Source organism: Protomyctophum bolini, assembly GCF_963924005.1.
Source record: "Protomyctophum bolini genome assembly, chromosome: 5".
Classification (NCBI taxonomy): domain Eukaryota; kingdom Metazoa; phylum Chordata; class Actinopteri; order Myctophiformes; family Myctophidae; genus Protomyctophum; species Protomyctophum bolini.
This window is the reverse complement of record NC_137866.1, coordinates 18810819-18827819: the sequence shown is the minus strand read 5'-3', so window position 1 is coordinate 18827819 and position 17001 is coordinate 18810819. Positions and strand designations below refer to the sequence as shown.

The 17001-nt window shown below is 44.6% G+C and overlaps 1 protein-coding gene across 1 annotated transcript in view; it reads right to left on the bottom strand.

Annotated features, from left to right (window-relative positions):
* Positions 1 to 12817, bottom strand: part of LOC308315694 (nucleolar protein 4-like) — a gene marked incomplete at its 3' end in the record, with an annotated part of 131284 nt that extends 118467 nt beyond the window's left edge. The window contains exons 1-2 of the mRNA XM_080763808.1: positions 12682 to 12817; positions 4144 to 4255 (exon numbers count right to left, since the gene is read on the bottom strand). Coding sequence (XP_080619934.1) covers positions 4144 to 4255; positions 12682 to 12753 — 184 coding nt within the window. The 5' untranslated portion in view covers positions 12754 to 12817. The remainder of the gene's footprint in view (positions 1 to 4143; positions 4256 to 12681) is intronic.
* Positions 12818 to 17001: the final 4184 nt, after the last annotated feature.

Genomic DNA, 17001 nt, shown 5'->3' with positions numbered 1-17001 from the left:
AATCATTGCTACTAAGTTATGCATTGCTTTATTGTACAAATGGTAGTTTGTTGACATTTGCTGACTTACTGTATGCTTCAGTTGTGAACTACATTAGACATTGTAGCTTAACTTTCTTTACACCTTTTGTGCATGGCATTATGCTTTCTGTAATTGGGTTTGCATTTTTTGTTTGCATTTACGATACATTATTTTCTGTATTGATGCTACTCTCATGTGATGTGATGTAAATTTTTTGATGTGTACAGTACAGAATGTATTACCAATCAATGTTCTTTTTTTTAAAGTTTTACTGTGTGTGTATCCTGCTACTGTGAGTGAGTGGAGAGGAATAAATCCATCGCTTGTGAGAAACAGTCCAAGGACTCCCAGTTAACTAGTTAGAAAAGCGGGAACTTTTTGACGAGGGCAGAATACTACCGTCTGGAAGACAATGGGGGCAGAAATAACAAATCTACAAGCTTGTAGATTTAATATTTTCTGCTGTTTGACGTGCAACAAAGTAAATAAGCTTTAAGTGATTATTACTGATTAACATCAGAATCCTACTCATAGGGTTTTAGTGTCAAGTGTCTTAAAGTTGTCCCTCAGAACCAACTATAAGCATCTTGACTTGTTACAGCTTCTGGGACATCCAATGGTGAATAAAATAAATAATATTAGCAACATGTGTGCACGTTCACACACGCGCACAAGTAGCCTACGCACACATGCACGCACGCACGCAAACACACACAGCTTGCCTGTTGCCTGTGTCAATTAAACATAGCCCCAGTCCACAGTGATTAAGTACATTTAATAATTCACACATGAACTTTAGTGGGAGTCACTTTGGCATCGCCATGGAGGAGCTGAGGTCCTGTGCGTGTGTGTGTGTGTGTGTGTGTGTGTGTGTGTGTGAGAGGGATGGGGTGGGGGTAGACCCCCACAGGGTGAGAAGGCAATTAACTGCTCTCTCCGAGTGGTGCCCAGCGAAGGGGCAACACTGGAACATAAACACACACACACACACACACACACACGTGCATGTGTGTCTGTGTGCTTATGTGTGTGTGCAATGAGGACGAGATAGCTAGCCTTTATGGGCAGTGCTAGTTGTATGTTTAGCTCCGTGTCTACACACAGGGCAAGCTCTGAGGAGAGGCATGTGTTGACTTTCTTCAAACGGAATAATTCATACTGTATATCTTTCTTTAAATCACTTTTCATATCACAAACATAATGTCTCACATCCTACAGACATCCGAGGTCCACCAAGGTCCACCTGTAAACCTTCTGTTATTATGTTATTATATTTTGTAAACACGTTTTATTGTTCTTATTATGTAGCCTGTAGAAGGAACGCTGTCTTTGTCCCATGGATCCAGAAGGCCAGGAAAGGCTATCTATCTATCCATCTATCCATGTATGTACAGTATGTATTTGGTTAAAATGGGTAGGGTTTAAAAAAAGGCAAGAGTTTGCTCTGGTGCACTGGCCTAAAAGTGGGTCCTTAAAAACTGCTAAAACTTCTGAAATGTATGCATGTAGATATGTGTAAGTATGTACGTATGTATGTATGTATGTATGTGTGTATACAGTACGTATGTCTCTATGTATGTCTGTTTGAGTAACGACAGACGCAGTATACCGTTGGGTGACCTACTGTACCTTCAAGTGGTGCTGCTTTTGTATCCTGTGAAAGTATTGGTGTGGGGTTACAGGTGCATGATGGGAAGCCGAGCTTTTAGTGTAACACCAATTTTATTTATTATTATCATTATCATTATTATTATTGATTTCTTTATTTTTGCTTAGAAAATTCTAGTAAGTCAACCACTGTGCTTGACTCCAAAGGCACCGCTCACTTCACATTATGGTGTGATTTTTATTAAACTCATTTTGTGTCTTAAATGTTTCTCAAGTTGTCTCCTCCTCACCGTCTGTCCTTCCTGTGTCCCTGACAGTATTTTTTCTTCCATTAAACAATAACTTTGCGCCCCACCCCCTCCCTTCTCTCTCTCTCTCTCTCTCTCTCTCTCTCTCTCATTCCTCTCCACTCTTCCCATGTGTACAAATTTGCTGGTTTCCTGGACTTCTTTTTTCCCTTTCTCTTTTTTTTTGGTTAAAACTGTGTTAATTAGGCTAATTGACGAGAGAGGCAGGACACGCCAGTGACTCCTCCATAATCAGACACAAGAAGAGCCAGGGGGTGGAGGGAGGGAAAGAAGGGAACGATGGGACGGGATGAGTAGGAGAGGGACGGATGGACGGACGGATGGTCGGACGGACGGTTGGAGGGATGGAAGGATGAAAGAGAGAGAGAGGGGTATGGTTATGACATGGGGAGCTTGGAGGAGGGTAGAACAAGATGGGGAAGGGTAAAAATAGACATGCGGGGGGTATAGGAATGGGACAGGAAGCTGGGTAGAGGGGGATGGTGCAAAGAGAGATAGAAGGATGAGTATGCAGCCCAGAGCAGGATGGGGGGATGATGTGAAAACAATGTGGAGTGTGTGTGTGTGTGTGTGTGTGTGTGTGTGTGTGTGTGTGTGTGTGTGTGTGTGTGTGTGTGTGTGTGCATGCGTGCGTGCGTGCATGTGCAGTGCACATGTGTGTGTGTGTGTGTGTGTGTGTGTGTGTGTGTTTGTACATTGGAGGGGTACTGATGGAGGAGAAGAAAGGGGGATGGGTTGGTAGTGTGTGTGGGTGCCTTTAGGGTGCCAAGAGAGCCAGATATGGAATGAAAGAGGGATGTTGGTGGTTGGCAAAATGGGAGGTGGGGGTGGGGATAAGGAGGTGGGGAGGAGAGGAGGGGAGTGAGAACCAAGACACAGAAATGGGGTCCTCGGAATCTCCTGGAAGAGAGGGTGCAGATCGAGCTTGCTGGACGTCGAAACAAAACAATAAAAACTTTAAAATAACAGACTGACAGGAGGTCCAGTGTTTGGTTTTGAGACGTATTGATCTATGATCCAACCGACAAGAATGGCTTTCTGAAAGCAGACGATGGCACGAGGAAAGGCCATCGAGGGAGGGCCATGGGGTTATCAGTGCCACACTGCAGTCAGATAAAACCATTTCAAACCTCTCCACCTCATCTGTATTGAAAATACACTGGCTCTTCTAAATGACAACCCCTCCGTACAATGGATATCGAACAGTTGCAAAATAAATGAAAAGATGCCAGAGAAACTGCAGACTCACACAAAATCAATGAAAAGTTAAGTCAGGAAGTTTTTAAAATAAGATCCGTAAGGGCTTATTTATACATGGTTGTGTGTCAGCATCGCACACCAAATTAGGCGATCTACAATGTTGTAGCGCTGGGGCACGTTGTGAGCTTGTAGTGCAACAAAGTACAGTATAACTCACACATAATGCGCAAGATAAAGACAGATGCTTTTTATAGCAGAAAGCATTCTGTAGAGCAATTAACCACTTGAACCCTTGCATCCCAATTATGGACTTATAGCAGATATACAAGCTCACAATGTGTCAAAGCGCGGTGAGCTTGTAGATGGGCTATAGAGCCCTTTGTAATCTGGTCAACTAAGTATTTAAAACCCAACATGAGTTTTACCTGAACATTCATTTATGTTTCAGGAATAGGCAGCTGAAATGTACATTTAATTTAAGTTGAGACGTCTAAGTCCATCATTTATTCTGACCCCTCCCCGAAAAGGCCTATCTGTCCTGACCCCATCATTTATACATTATGGATATTTAGTGTGGACTTAGACTGTTATTCGTCTCAACTGCTCCAACTGCCTTGCTCACTATTATTATATACTATACATAAGAATAAAGAAGCCCTTGGATGCCATGGCAACTACAATATGACAACCCTGCAGCAAAGGGGATGAGGTGAATGCATGCCTCGGTACCCAGGCTCCTGCATGCCTCGGTACCCACTATCCACTATCCACTACCCACTACCCACTACCCACTACCCAGGCAACTGCAGGCAGTTCCCAGGTTCCTCATCATCGGGAACAAAACGGACCTGGGTTTAACAGTGACATTAAAGCAAGAATAAGTACTGTATGTATGTATACCATGTTAAGCCACTGGACTAACAGAGAGAGAGAGAGAGAGAGAGAGAGAGAGAGAGAGAGAGAGAGAGAGAGAGAGAGAGAGAAACAGACAGACATACAGACATACCTTTGTAGTCCTGTCCTGTAGTACTGATGTGCATTCTCTTCTGACATTCTCCACAGCTCATCAGAAAACGGGTTACCGCCTCTCTGGGCAGAAACGCATAGGTCTCCGCTATCTGAGAGAGAAACATAAGAGGACAAACAGAAACATCGTGAAATGGCTTTGAAAAACGAATTCTAAATATCTACAAATAGCTCATGAGCGTGTAGATATGAAATTATACATAACATAAACATATTGTTTAAACCTTTCGGAACATTTCCGAGCATTTCTAAAATGTTTAGAATTATTAATTCATTTTTCATTTTGGTTACAACATTGAGCGTATATGTTCTTATACCAGTACATACAGTATAACATAATGGTAATGATGCCAGTTGGATATGCAGCGCGCACACACACACACACACACACACACACACACACACACACACACACACACACACACACACACACACACACACACACACACACACACACACACACACACACACACACACACACACACACACACACACACACACACACACACACACACACACACACACACACACACACACACACACACACACACACACACACACACACACACACACACACACACACACACACACACGCTCTCTTGTGAATGGCAGTGTGCACCCTGTGAACTCTCTTCCTTGGCCAGTAGTAGATTGTCACCAGTGTTGATGTACTATGACGAAATAGTTTCGTCGACTACCTTTTTTCCACTGATGAAAACTAAATGGAAACTACATGAAAACTAAGCTATGATGACTAAAAGTAAGACTCAATATATTGACAATTTCGTCAACAAATAAAAACTAGACCAAGTCATTTTACACCTGTTTGCATGCTGAAAATAGCAGATCTACTAGCTCACAACGCGTTGTGATGCGAGTAAAATGAGCCATTACGACGGCATTAAGGCCCGCCTAAATACATTTTAGTCGACTAAAATCAACTGTAGATTAGATTATAAATTACACATTATAGAATGTGCATTCACTGCATGTGATGCAGCAAATTTATCGTGATGGAAACGATAAAAGATAACACCTAAACTCTAATTAATGTTTCATTAGGCTCCGATCATGGTACTCATTATGAGCCATTTTGGCTGTTTCATACATGGCGACGAGGCTAAAATAAGGTAAATTATATTTCTCGGGATCTCGGGCATGGCTTTCAAGGAGTTAACTTGAAATGAGACATTCTGCATAATGAGTACTTTTACTTTTACTGATGCCAATACTGATGTACTTTTACTCAATTACATTTTGAATTCCGGACTGATGTTACTTGCAACACAGTATTTCTAAATTGCCGTTAAGACATGTGAGTACTTTTTCCACCACATGTTTAGTGGCATGCTAATTTGGAAGTTCCCCCTCCAATGGACACGCACGCACGCACGCACGCATGCACCACGCACGCACGCACGCACGCACGCACGCACCACGCACGCACGCACCACACACACACACACACACACACACACACACACAATTTCACCGCGGGCAGTGATCACTGAGCAACAAGCAGCCTTGTATTGGTTTTATCACAGGAATTGAATCTGCATCCATTTGCTTACAGGATACCCCTGCAAGGTATGTTTAACTTTACATATGATGCCGTGTGTGTGTGAGTGTGTGTGTGTGTGTGTGTGTGTGTGTGTGTGTGTGTGTGTGTGTGTGTGTGTGTGTGTGCGTACGTGCGAGAGCACATATGACGATAGAGGCCTTGGCATACGAGGGCACGAACAAGTCATGCGAAGATGTGTGAATATTTATGATGCGAGGGACGGACAAAGATACAGAGTGCGATGATGAGGTGAGGGGAGGAGGGGTAGAATAGAGAGAAGAGCGAGGGATAGAGGGGAGGAGGGCGGGGGGGGGGGTGACAGAGTCCGCAGCAGAGAGAAATGTCAGCCACAGCCTACAGGGGCTCTAGAAAGACACGGTGCAATCCCTATGTTTGACCAAAAGAGGGCAGTGTCACCAACTGAGAGGACTGGGCCTGGTGGGGCTTGACTTGGGTCAAGCCATTAATCAGTTCTGTGATCATCATCAGGTGGACAAACTTTACAGTTCAAACCAATACAAACGCACACTCCTTCACCCTCACTCATGTGTGTGTGTGTGTGTGTGTGTGTGTGTGTGTGTGTGTGTGTGTGTGTGTGTGTGTGTGTGTGTGTGTGTGTGTGTGTGTGTGTGTGTGACACAATGGAAATGAAAAACACTGTACGTAGAGAAAGGATAAGAGAAAAATGTGAGGAGGGGTAGCAGAAGTCTTTACTCTTTAGAGAAGAGCAACTGAGTGTTAGAGTGAGGATTGAGTAATATAGACAGACTGATATACAGAAAGACAGATAGACCTTGAAAAAGTAAACATGAAAATGTATATTAATATTAATAACATCTGCAATGGTATTTTAGTGTGCTTTGCAGTAGTCTGTTTCCAGGCATTTGTGCCAGAGAGCGAACAGGGGCGTGGTTATGTACTGTAGCGTGATGGCTACAGCAAAAAGCACTGACTGGCAGTGTAGTGGTGGAAAGTAATAAAGTAGGCTACATTTACTGAAGTACTGTACTTAAGTAAATTTTTGAGGTATTTGTTGAGTATTTCAAATTTCCTATAACTTTACATCTCAGAGGCAAATATTCAAATTTTCCTCCATTACATTTATTTGAAAACTTTAGTTACTAGTTACTTTGTAAATTTAGATTTTATTACAAAACATACACCACTTCAGCCCTATAATACATTTTGGCCATTTGAAAATAGCCGATCTACAAGCTCACAAAGCAACGCAATGTGAGCTTGTAGATCGGCTATTTTCAACGTAAAACTTGAAATGAGGCATTCTGCAAAATGAGTACTTTTTCTTTTGTTACTTTAAGTACATTTTGACGCCAATACTTTTGTACTTTTACTTTTACTTTGAATTCCGGTTACTCAATCTTATTCCAGGGGACCATAGAGCGTCGCAGTCCCGCCCCCTTTCATGACGACGCCAGGCCCAGGAAATGAATCCCAATACATTTTTCTCATAGACATTTCAAAAAGTATTTATTTAAAGACCTTTTAAGCGTCGTACGAAGCCAACTCGAGTCGTGACAAATCATGACAACAAACAATATTTTGGACCAAACAAATAATTACAAAGAAGAAAAACTCTTTCTAATTCTTTGTTTGGCCCGAAACATTGTGTTTATTGTCATGATTTGTCACGACAAGAGTTGGCTTTGTCCACGGCGTAAACGTCTTTCTGAAAAGTCTATGAGGAAAATGAACAAGGATTTCTTTTCCGGGTCTCTGGAGGGGGCGGGACTGCCTATGAGCATGTGGCTGAAGGTGCTCACTGTAGAAGGGCTGTGACGGGGGAGGGGCTCATTAGGATAGATACTTTACAGCTGCCAACCTCTGAAACCACCTCCAGATTGTCTAGATTAACTCCTCACTAGTTTAGTTTAATAATTTACTGTTCAACATTTGTGTACAACATTTAATGTACAAGTATTTGTTGGATACATTTTGAATTTTTTGTCCCCAAAAATGACTTAAAAAAAGAAAAACACGCTTCTCTATTTTTCGATTAATCCAAAATGTGATCGAAAGAATAATCACTAATAGTATTAATATATTTTTTCTCATAGCATTTTGTGTTATACATAAAACTCTTATGAAGGGCTAGGATATTATAAGCATTAGCCAGCTCTTCCTGCTCCTTTTCTAACACATCCACGATTTATTGTTCATTGTGATAGTTGGATTTGTTGTTACTATATTTTGTATTTTCACATTTATCGTTTTATTGTAACCTTTTTTAATCAAATACAAAGAAAGAAAGATAATCGATAGTTGCAGCAATACGTTAGAGTAAACTGATAACACAGCTCAGAATTGCCAGTAGGTAAGTGGGTTGTGTCGAATCGATCACATACATTTCATTTCATTGTCGCCGTTTTGATTGCTGCTGAAGACCTGTGTTGCATGTCACTCTCTCTCTTTCTACTGTTGGTGTGCTCGCTCGCTCTCTCTCTCTCTCAGCCTGGGCACACTTGAACTTCCATGCGCGGCCAAAGGAAGCTGTGTTTTGCGTCATTTCCGAGTTTTTAGACAGCTGGTGGATGGAAATTAAGCTCCGCCCACACGGCAGAATGCCGCTGGGGCAAGCTTTATCCGGAAATCTGGCCGACGTGGCAACCGCGTGGGTGGAGCTTCATTTCCATCCACCAGCTGTCCAAAAACCCTCTCCCTCTCTCTCTCTCTCTCTTATCCTACATCCAAATGAAGCAAAAACTGAAAATAAATAAATCATGCTGTCCAGTATCCATACATATTTTCCATTCCAACGCTCTCTTGTGCCTCCAGATAAAAGAGTTAGGTCTGGGTCCAATATGATGCATGGTGACAGTGGTAAGCTGTTAAAGGCAGACAAAGCAATGATGCATCTGTGTGACCTTCCTCAGGCAAGTCGCTATCTAAAAACGACATTAAGGAGCAAGTGTGAGACAGTTTGCAGGAATGTTCCAGTGGTATAAACGTACTATTGACAATTGACAATAGTCAGTAATGTCATGGCTACAGAAAAGGAGCATTAACCACTTCGGGTCACACCTACTGTAACTGTGTCTGCCTATATGAGGCCGTCTTTTTGCAACGGTTTTCAATGGGAACGCAGCGTTTTGTTGGCCTTGCACATCATTCCACATGTTGCACATACCTTGTGTCTATGCATTCTATGCCTCCAGAGTGAAAAGGGTACATTTGACGCAGATAAATGCTCGGGGCCGTTGCTTTGATTTCCCCCTCTGTTCAATCGGATAAGGCAACGTCGACACATGTAGAAGGTGCTGCGGGCTAGTTCATTTTTAGGCTGCGTTGACGGCACTAAACAGGCGGCCGCGCACAACCTGCGTTTATCAGCTACGTAGGTTAGGTGTGCCGTAGCCCTAAACCCTGGTCTACACTCGGCCCCGTCTGCACTAAATATCTTCGCCCCAGGAGGATAGGAGACGCTAGGTTTCATGTGGTTGAAGTGCATTGCAGGATATGCAGTGTACTCATGACAGGAGACTAGCGGGACAGACAAGCTGTTAAAGTACAATACCTCAGCATTTCACCAGAGACACAAAAAGAGGAATGAAAAGTGAGTGGAAGAGGAAGAGAGAGTTTGTGTGTGTGTGTGTGTGTGTGTGTGTGTGTGTGTGTGTGTGTGTGTGTGTGTGTGTGTGTGTGTGTGTGTGTGTGTGTGTATATGTGTGTATGTGTGTGTGTGTGTGTGTGTGTGTGTGTGTGTGTGTGTGTGTGTGTGTGTGTGTGTGTGTGTGTGTGTGGTAACAGCCAGACACACATTATGAAAGACTGAGTGTGTGTTTGTGTGGGGGGATTCAGACAAAGAGTCTAAGTGAGTAATAAGAAGAAAGAACAGATAGAGAAAGGGGGAGGCAATGAAGCAAAGAGAGGGAGGCAGTGTTGATAATTTTGGAGCAAAAACTATGCAGCCAGAAAATGCGGTTTTGTATGAATGTTTGTCATGAAACGCATTCCTTTGTGGTGTACGAAATACATAGTAAAATAAAACAACAAGGCCGTGTGTCTGTCCACCAAAGCAAGGCTGAAAACACCAGGGTCTCTTCCAAAAGCACCAAGCGGAATGCTCCAGAGCACATTGGGGTTGCCAATGTTTATTCAGCTATGATATACAGTACAGTGGAATATCGCATAATATAAATGCCTTTCATCTCAGTCTGAGCCATGTAAAAAGCACTAATGTCAATCGGACCAGGTTTAGTTAATTAAGGCTTAATTAAGTAAGCCTTGCCGAGTAATGTGGCCCATAGGGCAGGAGCCTATCTCCTGTTTCTGTAGCGCGAGGCAGCTTGATCCCCCAGCCATGATGTACAAGTAAACCCCCAGGACATGACGCTAGTATGTCGCAGGGATTTATCCCCAATCCAACCCTTGATGCTGAGTGCGAAGCAGATTAGGTGCCATTTTCATAGTCTTTCGTGTGACCCAGCCAGGGATCGAACCCCGACCTCCCAATCCCAGGGAGAACACTCTAACCACAAGGCCACTGAGCTGGTCATATGGAATGTATTTAAAGGGACCACTTCACCCCTTTTGCAACCAGATCTCATTTTAATGAGGTTTGGGAGACAAGAAACACTTTCCTGGGGTTTTTATGATATTTTAGTATGTCAAAGTGTCCATGATGTCACTGGGTTCACTTACTTCCTGGACTATAATTCCCATAATGTTTTGGTGCACTGCTCCTCCTTGTGTATAGGTGGAGGGCTACCATACTGAGACAACATGTAGTCCAAGGTAGATGGAATGGAGGTAAGGACAGAGACGTCATTTTCGCTATCATGCAATTTCAGACGGAAGATTCGTCGCACCATGGGAGCCAAACTACACCCGGAAGTTCGGCAGAATGCACTGGAGTCAACGAGAGCTCAGTGACCAGCTCTTGGACAAACACTATTTCTGAATGACTGCCACCTTTTTTAAAGTAATCGCTTCTGGAAAATAACAGAATACATATAACACATTATTGTCTGCTGTGTTCCTTTTCGATGTGTACACTGTGTAATTGCACAGAGGTATCTAAAGAGCCAAAAGTAAGTTTCTGAACGTGCCAAGTATTGCAAGACTGTCCACGGTTTCCTGTCTGGCAGCCACATCTCGCGATACCTCCGAGAAAGAAACGATACTTGCTGCTGTTTAGATCCTCAGATAAAATTATGTAAGTGTGCACTCTGAGCACATCGAAAAGCAAGTGATTAGAAAACAACCTGTGACATGTCTTCTTTTATATTCCTGAATATATATAAGAAACGTCTTAATTGTTCATAAATAATGTTTGTTATGAGCTGCATAACAAAGCATGACAGTGAATGGATCCCATTCACTGTCATGTGTATTCATTGAACTTCCGGTGCAAGATTTGCCTCCCATGAAAGTGTCCATGAAAGTGTAATGGTGCAGCCTAGTCACGTAACCATGACCTGTCCTTCTCTAAGCTTGAATTATAATAATAATGAATTGCATTTTTATGGCGCTTTTCTATGCACTACGTGCCTACTCAAAGCGCTTACAATGGTTAATTCATTCATACATTGGGAGGTGAAGCGGCGAACAGTCGACGCCAGCGTCCCCACTTCCCTTGAATTCCTTGATGTAGTCCAGGAAGTAAGTGAGCCCAGTGCCCATGACATCATGGACACTTTCAAATACTAAAATATCTAAAAACACATATTACCCACATAAAAACACCTGGAAAATGTTTCTTGTCTCCCAAACATACTTAAAATAAGACCTGGTTGCAAAAGGGGTGAAGCCCCCCCCCTACGCTAGTTGCAGAGGGCTCCTCATATAAGGCAAAGGACCGTCTCCGCCGTGTCAAAGCAGGTGTCAATGTTTACAACTTGATGAGAGGATTAAGTAGGACTATCCACACACCATGAGAGTGAGAGTAAACCGGGCAAGTGATCATCAGATACAATTGTGTTCTCTCCTCTCCAAGTTTGAAGGCAGTAAATAAAAAGAACAGTAAAGGCTTATTCATAGTCTGGATTTTCGGTGGTGAGGTGACCACCGCTCCGGTGGTGAGCTGACCACCGGAGCTGAAATAACGTTGAGCGGTGGTGAGTAAAAACAGAGAGAAGGGCTGGAGCGGTGGCGGTGGTTTGCTCTTCACCGCGGCTCGTGACGTAATTTTGTAGTTCGGTGGTCACCCCACCACCGTAAATCCAGACTATGTATGAGCCTTTAGAGTAACAGTAGTTTTAATCTGTGTGTCGTTAAACTAGGTGTCACTTTGTGCCTAACAAAACAAAAGTGAGAGACAGTGAGTATGTCATGTGTTTGATGAACTGCATTGCTCATGAATATGGGTTCATATGCGCATGGCGTGTCGCAATCACATGCAACACATGAAAGTGACCGTGCACGTATGTGGGGCAGGCGGCACGCATCTGTTAGAACCAGGCCAATACGTAAGAGCCGTTCCCCCTGCAGTTCTCATTAATGGCCCAGCAGATGTCATTATTAACCCTCCTGCTGGCTGCAGAAAAACTAGCACTCCATTCAATTGAATGAGGTTTTGGGTTTTGGCTGGACCCTTGATCGTATTACCTTAGTAAACATTAAATTAATTGTTTCAAGGGCTTCTACTGCTTCTGCCATTCTACCCTCCCAGCCAAAAACATTCGTTTCCGTTGCTTTTTGGGACCAGAAGTTCCAACGTGGTGGATTTGAATTCGCCCCAAAAGTGGCTTCAAAACTTTGTCTGTAGAAACTGGTATTATATAGTTAAATCAATGATTTTTATTTTATAAAAATATATTTATACATCATCTCATTCTGGCCAATCACAATTTGCGTCCTCACTTTTGTCTTGTGTTTACACACTTTTGTCTTCAATGTTTGTGTTTACACAGACCCTCAAAGCTGGACATAGGCGGGGATAGCAAAAATAAACGCTGGTCATAATACGACACAACGTTTTGTGAGGGACGATTTACTCACAGCTTTGTAAGTCTTCTTCTGCCCGGCGTGCTTCGGAGCCTTGCTGGGGTCAGCGCTGATCTCCACATGCATGGCATAGATGATGTCAAAGAAGTCCTCCACCACCGCCACGCGCTTCAGAGACGAGTCCCCTCCAGACACACCGTCCACACACTGCTGAGAGACAGAGACACACACAGAGAATAAGAGACAGTCCTCCAGACACACCGTCCACACACTGCTGAGAGACAGAGACACACACAGAGTCAGAGACGAGTCCCCTCCAGACACACCGTCCACACACTGCTGAGAGACAGAGACACACACAGAGTCAGAGACGAGTCCCCTCCAGACACACCGTCCACACACTGCTGAGAGACAGAGACACACACAGAGAATAAGAGACAGTCCTCCAGACACACCGTCCACACACTGCTGAGAGACAGAGACACACACAGAGTCAGAGACGAGTCCCCTCCAGACACACCGTCCACACACTGCTGAGAGACAGAGACACACACAGAGTCAGAGACGAGTCCCCTCCAGACACACCGTCCACACACTGCTGAGAGACAGAGACACACACGGAGAATAAGAGACAGTCCTCCAGACACACCGTCCACACACTGCTGAGAGACAGAGACACACACAGAGTCAGAGACGAGTCCCCTCCAGACACACCGTCCACACACTGCTGAGAGACAGAGACACACACAGAGTCAGAGACGAGTCCCCTCCAGACACACCGTCCACACACTGCTGAGAGACAGAGACACACACAGAGTCAGAGACGAGTCCCCTCCAGACACACCGTCCACACACTGCTGAGAGACAGAGACACACACAGAGTCAGAGACGAGTCCCCTCCAGACACACCGTCCACACACTGCTGAGAGACAGAGACACACACAGAGAATAAGAGACAGTCCTCCAGACACACCGTCCACACACTGCTGAGAGACAGAGACACACACAGAGTCAGAGACGAGTCCCCTCCAGACACACCGTCCACACACTGCTGAGAGACAGAGACACACACAGAGTCAGAGACGAGTCCCCTCCAGACACACCGTCCACACACTGCTGAGAGACAGAGACACACACAGAGAATAAGAGACAGTCCTCCAGACACACCGTCCACACACTGCTGAGAGACAGAGACACACACAGAGTCAGAGACGAGTCCCCTCCAGACACACCGTCCACACACTGCTGAGAGACAGAGACACACACGGAGAATAAGATCCATCGGCAGTATATCCTGTTGTCGTAACGCACTACCATTATGTACAGTAGAATTACTCATGGGCCCAAACCTCACTACATAGAGTCAGTAGTTACTATAGAGATTGATAGACAGGAAATTCTCTCTCTATGTGTCGTGCGCACGGGCACGCGCACGCTCACGCACACGCGCACACACACACACACACACACACACACACACACACACACACACTCACACACAAACCTTTCCATTTCCCACAAGGCCATGGCATAGTTAAGTGTACCACTGAGGAGCAAAGGAGAGTAGGAAACGGGGTGTGTGTGTGTGTGTGTGTGTGTGTGTGTGTGTGTGTGTGTGTGTGTGTGTGTGTGTGTGTGTGTGTGTGTGTGCGTGTGCACTGTGCATGTGTAGGGAAGTGAGAGAGAGACCGGAGAAAGAGAAATACACATTTATGTGAAGAGGGAGGAAGAGATAGAAGAGTGAGTGAGAGAAAGAGAAAGAGAGAGAGATTTGTGAGGCCAAGAGGAAAGGTGGTGGACTGATGAAGAGGAGAACAGGTTTCTATACCTCCACAGAGAGTCACAAGAACACAAAAAATATTACACACAAATACACACTCCTGCTGCTACCATGGTAACCGAGGGGAGGCCGAGCTCATGGGGCAGGTGAGCCTATGTCAGTGTGTGTGTGCGTGTGTGCGCGTCACATATGGGCATCAGCAGCACTAACTAAGAAAGAGGAAGAAAGCAAGGAGAAAAGAAAAGAAAACAAATATTAATATATGTTACAGTTACAGTACGTAACATGTAACATAAAAAAAGAAGCGCTCGTATCGAGGATCCGAACGAGCGCTAAGCTTTGCCTCTGTCTTATTGTCGGCATCAGCCAGGGTGTGGGAGTCTATCCCCGTTTCAATGCGCTAGACCTCTGGGAGATGGACTGCTGTGAGCGCAACACCTACCATCAGCTCCCAGTACTTACCGCACGACTTCAAGCCGTGCTCCTCATACGCTGATGATCAAACCCCATGACCTCCTCATACGCTGAGGAGTTGGCGGTGCTCGGGATCAAACCCTATGACCTCGCGGTCGGAAGGCGAGTGCTCTACCGAATGAGCTACCCGGACACAAACCACAAGCACAGTTTAATCACTTAATCAACCCGGCTTTCCTATTTTGGGCATGTCATTATTGTAAAAAAGTTTTGAGGAAATACTAACTGTAATGAAACTGTCTTGATGCTCGTTGGAAATAAACAAATGAACGGACACATAACACAAGATTTTGGATCAAACCAGGCGAGCGTGATCTCTGCACAATGTACACACTGTAGAAGTGCATTCTCTGTCCACCTACGTAGCAGTAGGTGAGGGTAGTGGAGCTGCATACAGAACTGTTCATACAGTATGACTCTGTCCTTAGACCTTTATTATGTCAAATGAATCATTGAATCGACAAACAATTGTAAAAAAGAAAGAATTTGATAAATTGCACAGAATAGTCATATAGGGTTCATGAGATTGAGCTAAAATCACAGAACACTTCAATACACTGGTTGCCTACATGTGTGTTACAGAACCAGTTTTAAGATTGATTTTAAGGTACTTCATGCCCGCTAAAAGTAATGCACACATACGTACATGTATCTTTTTAATTGACATTTCTGCTTAGCTGCAAGCTAGATAGGCTTCGACTAATTTGATTTTACAGTGGGACTTATATATATGTAGAAGGAAGGAATCTGCAAGATTGTCAGCACGTCAGACGTATAGAACGGTAGGTGGAATAATTTGTGGAAACCAACAGTCCTCAAGAGACTACTAGAGTAGAAAGGACACAAACCCAGTGGGGACGGACACATCGATGTCCCTGTACAACAAACAGACACGACTCGTTGAAAACCCCTTGGAAATGCAGACAGACAGACACCGCGGATCAGTGTGGAGGACAGGTGAGCGTGGGGGAGGTGCACTCTCAGTGTGCACGCGTGCGTGTGTGTGTGTGTGTGTGTGTGTGTGTGTGTGTGTGTGTGTGTGTGTGTGTGTGTGTGTGTGTGTGTGTGTGTGTGTGTGTGTGTGTGTGTGTGTGTGTGTGTGTGTGTGTGTGCGTGCGCGCGTGCGTGTGTGTGTGTAAAAAGAGACTGTAGTTCATTGACTCTTCATTAGATGCTCTACATCTGGTAAAGGGCGCCCTGGGACTGTCGCTTAAGAATAATGAGACACGTGCGCACGCATGCATGCACGCACGCACACACGCACGCACACACGCACGCATGCACACACACACACACACACACACACACACACACACGCACACACGCACACACACACACACACACACACACACACACACGCTTCATGCAGACATGTACATATGCAAACCAGAGCTTGAAACCCCATACCCAATAAAAAAAACTCTCTTGACCCGCTTGCCCAGTGAATTCTCACCCCCCCCCCCCCCCCTCTCTCTCTGCATCTCTGGACCCCCCCCCCCCTCCCATACTCAGGGTGCAGGTAATGAGGGTTGCTATGGTAACCCAGCTTCAGCTTATCAAAGAGGGGGTGTGGTTGAAGTGCCAACATTTCTCTGCCTCTCTTCTGTTCAGTGCCCCTGCCCATCATCGTACTGTACTGCAACCCCAGCATGGTGTTACACACCACCCTCTGAGGACCACACACACACTGCAGTGTGTGTGTGTGTGTGTGTGTGTGTATGTGTGTGTGTGTGTGTGTGTGTGTGTGTGTGTGTGTGTGTGTGTGTGTGTGTGTGTGTGTGTGTGTGTGTGTGCGTGTCAGGCTAGCTGTGCCCTTTCCCTCTCCCTGGCAACGGCACAGGAGTGGTGACTGAGCCCTAGGACACTCACGTGCATGTGCATGCGCACACACACACACACACACACACACGCACACACGCGAGTGAGTGTGCCCCAAGTTATCTGATGCGTATACATACCCCCACTCACACACACACACACACGCAGACAGACAAAATATGCACATATTTAATGGTATTTATTGTTTTTATGTAATGTGTTTTGTAATGCGTTTTGTTGTGGACCCCAGTATGATTATCAGCTAATGGGGATGCTTTTCAAATAAACACATCTATGTGCAT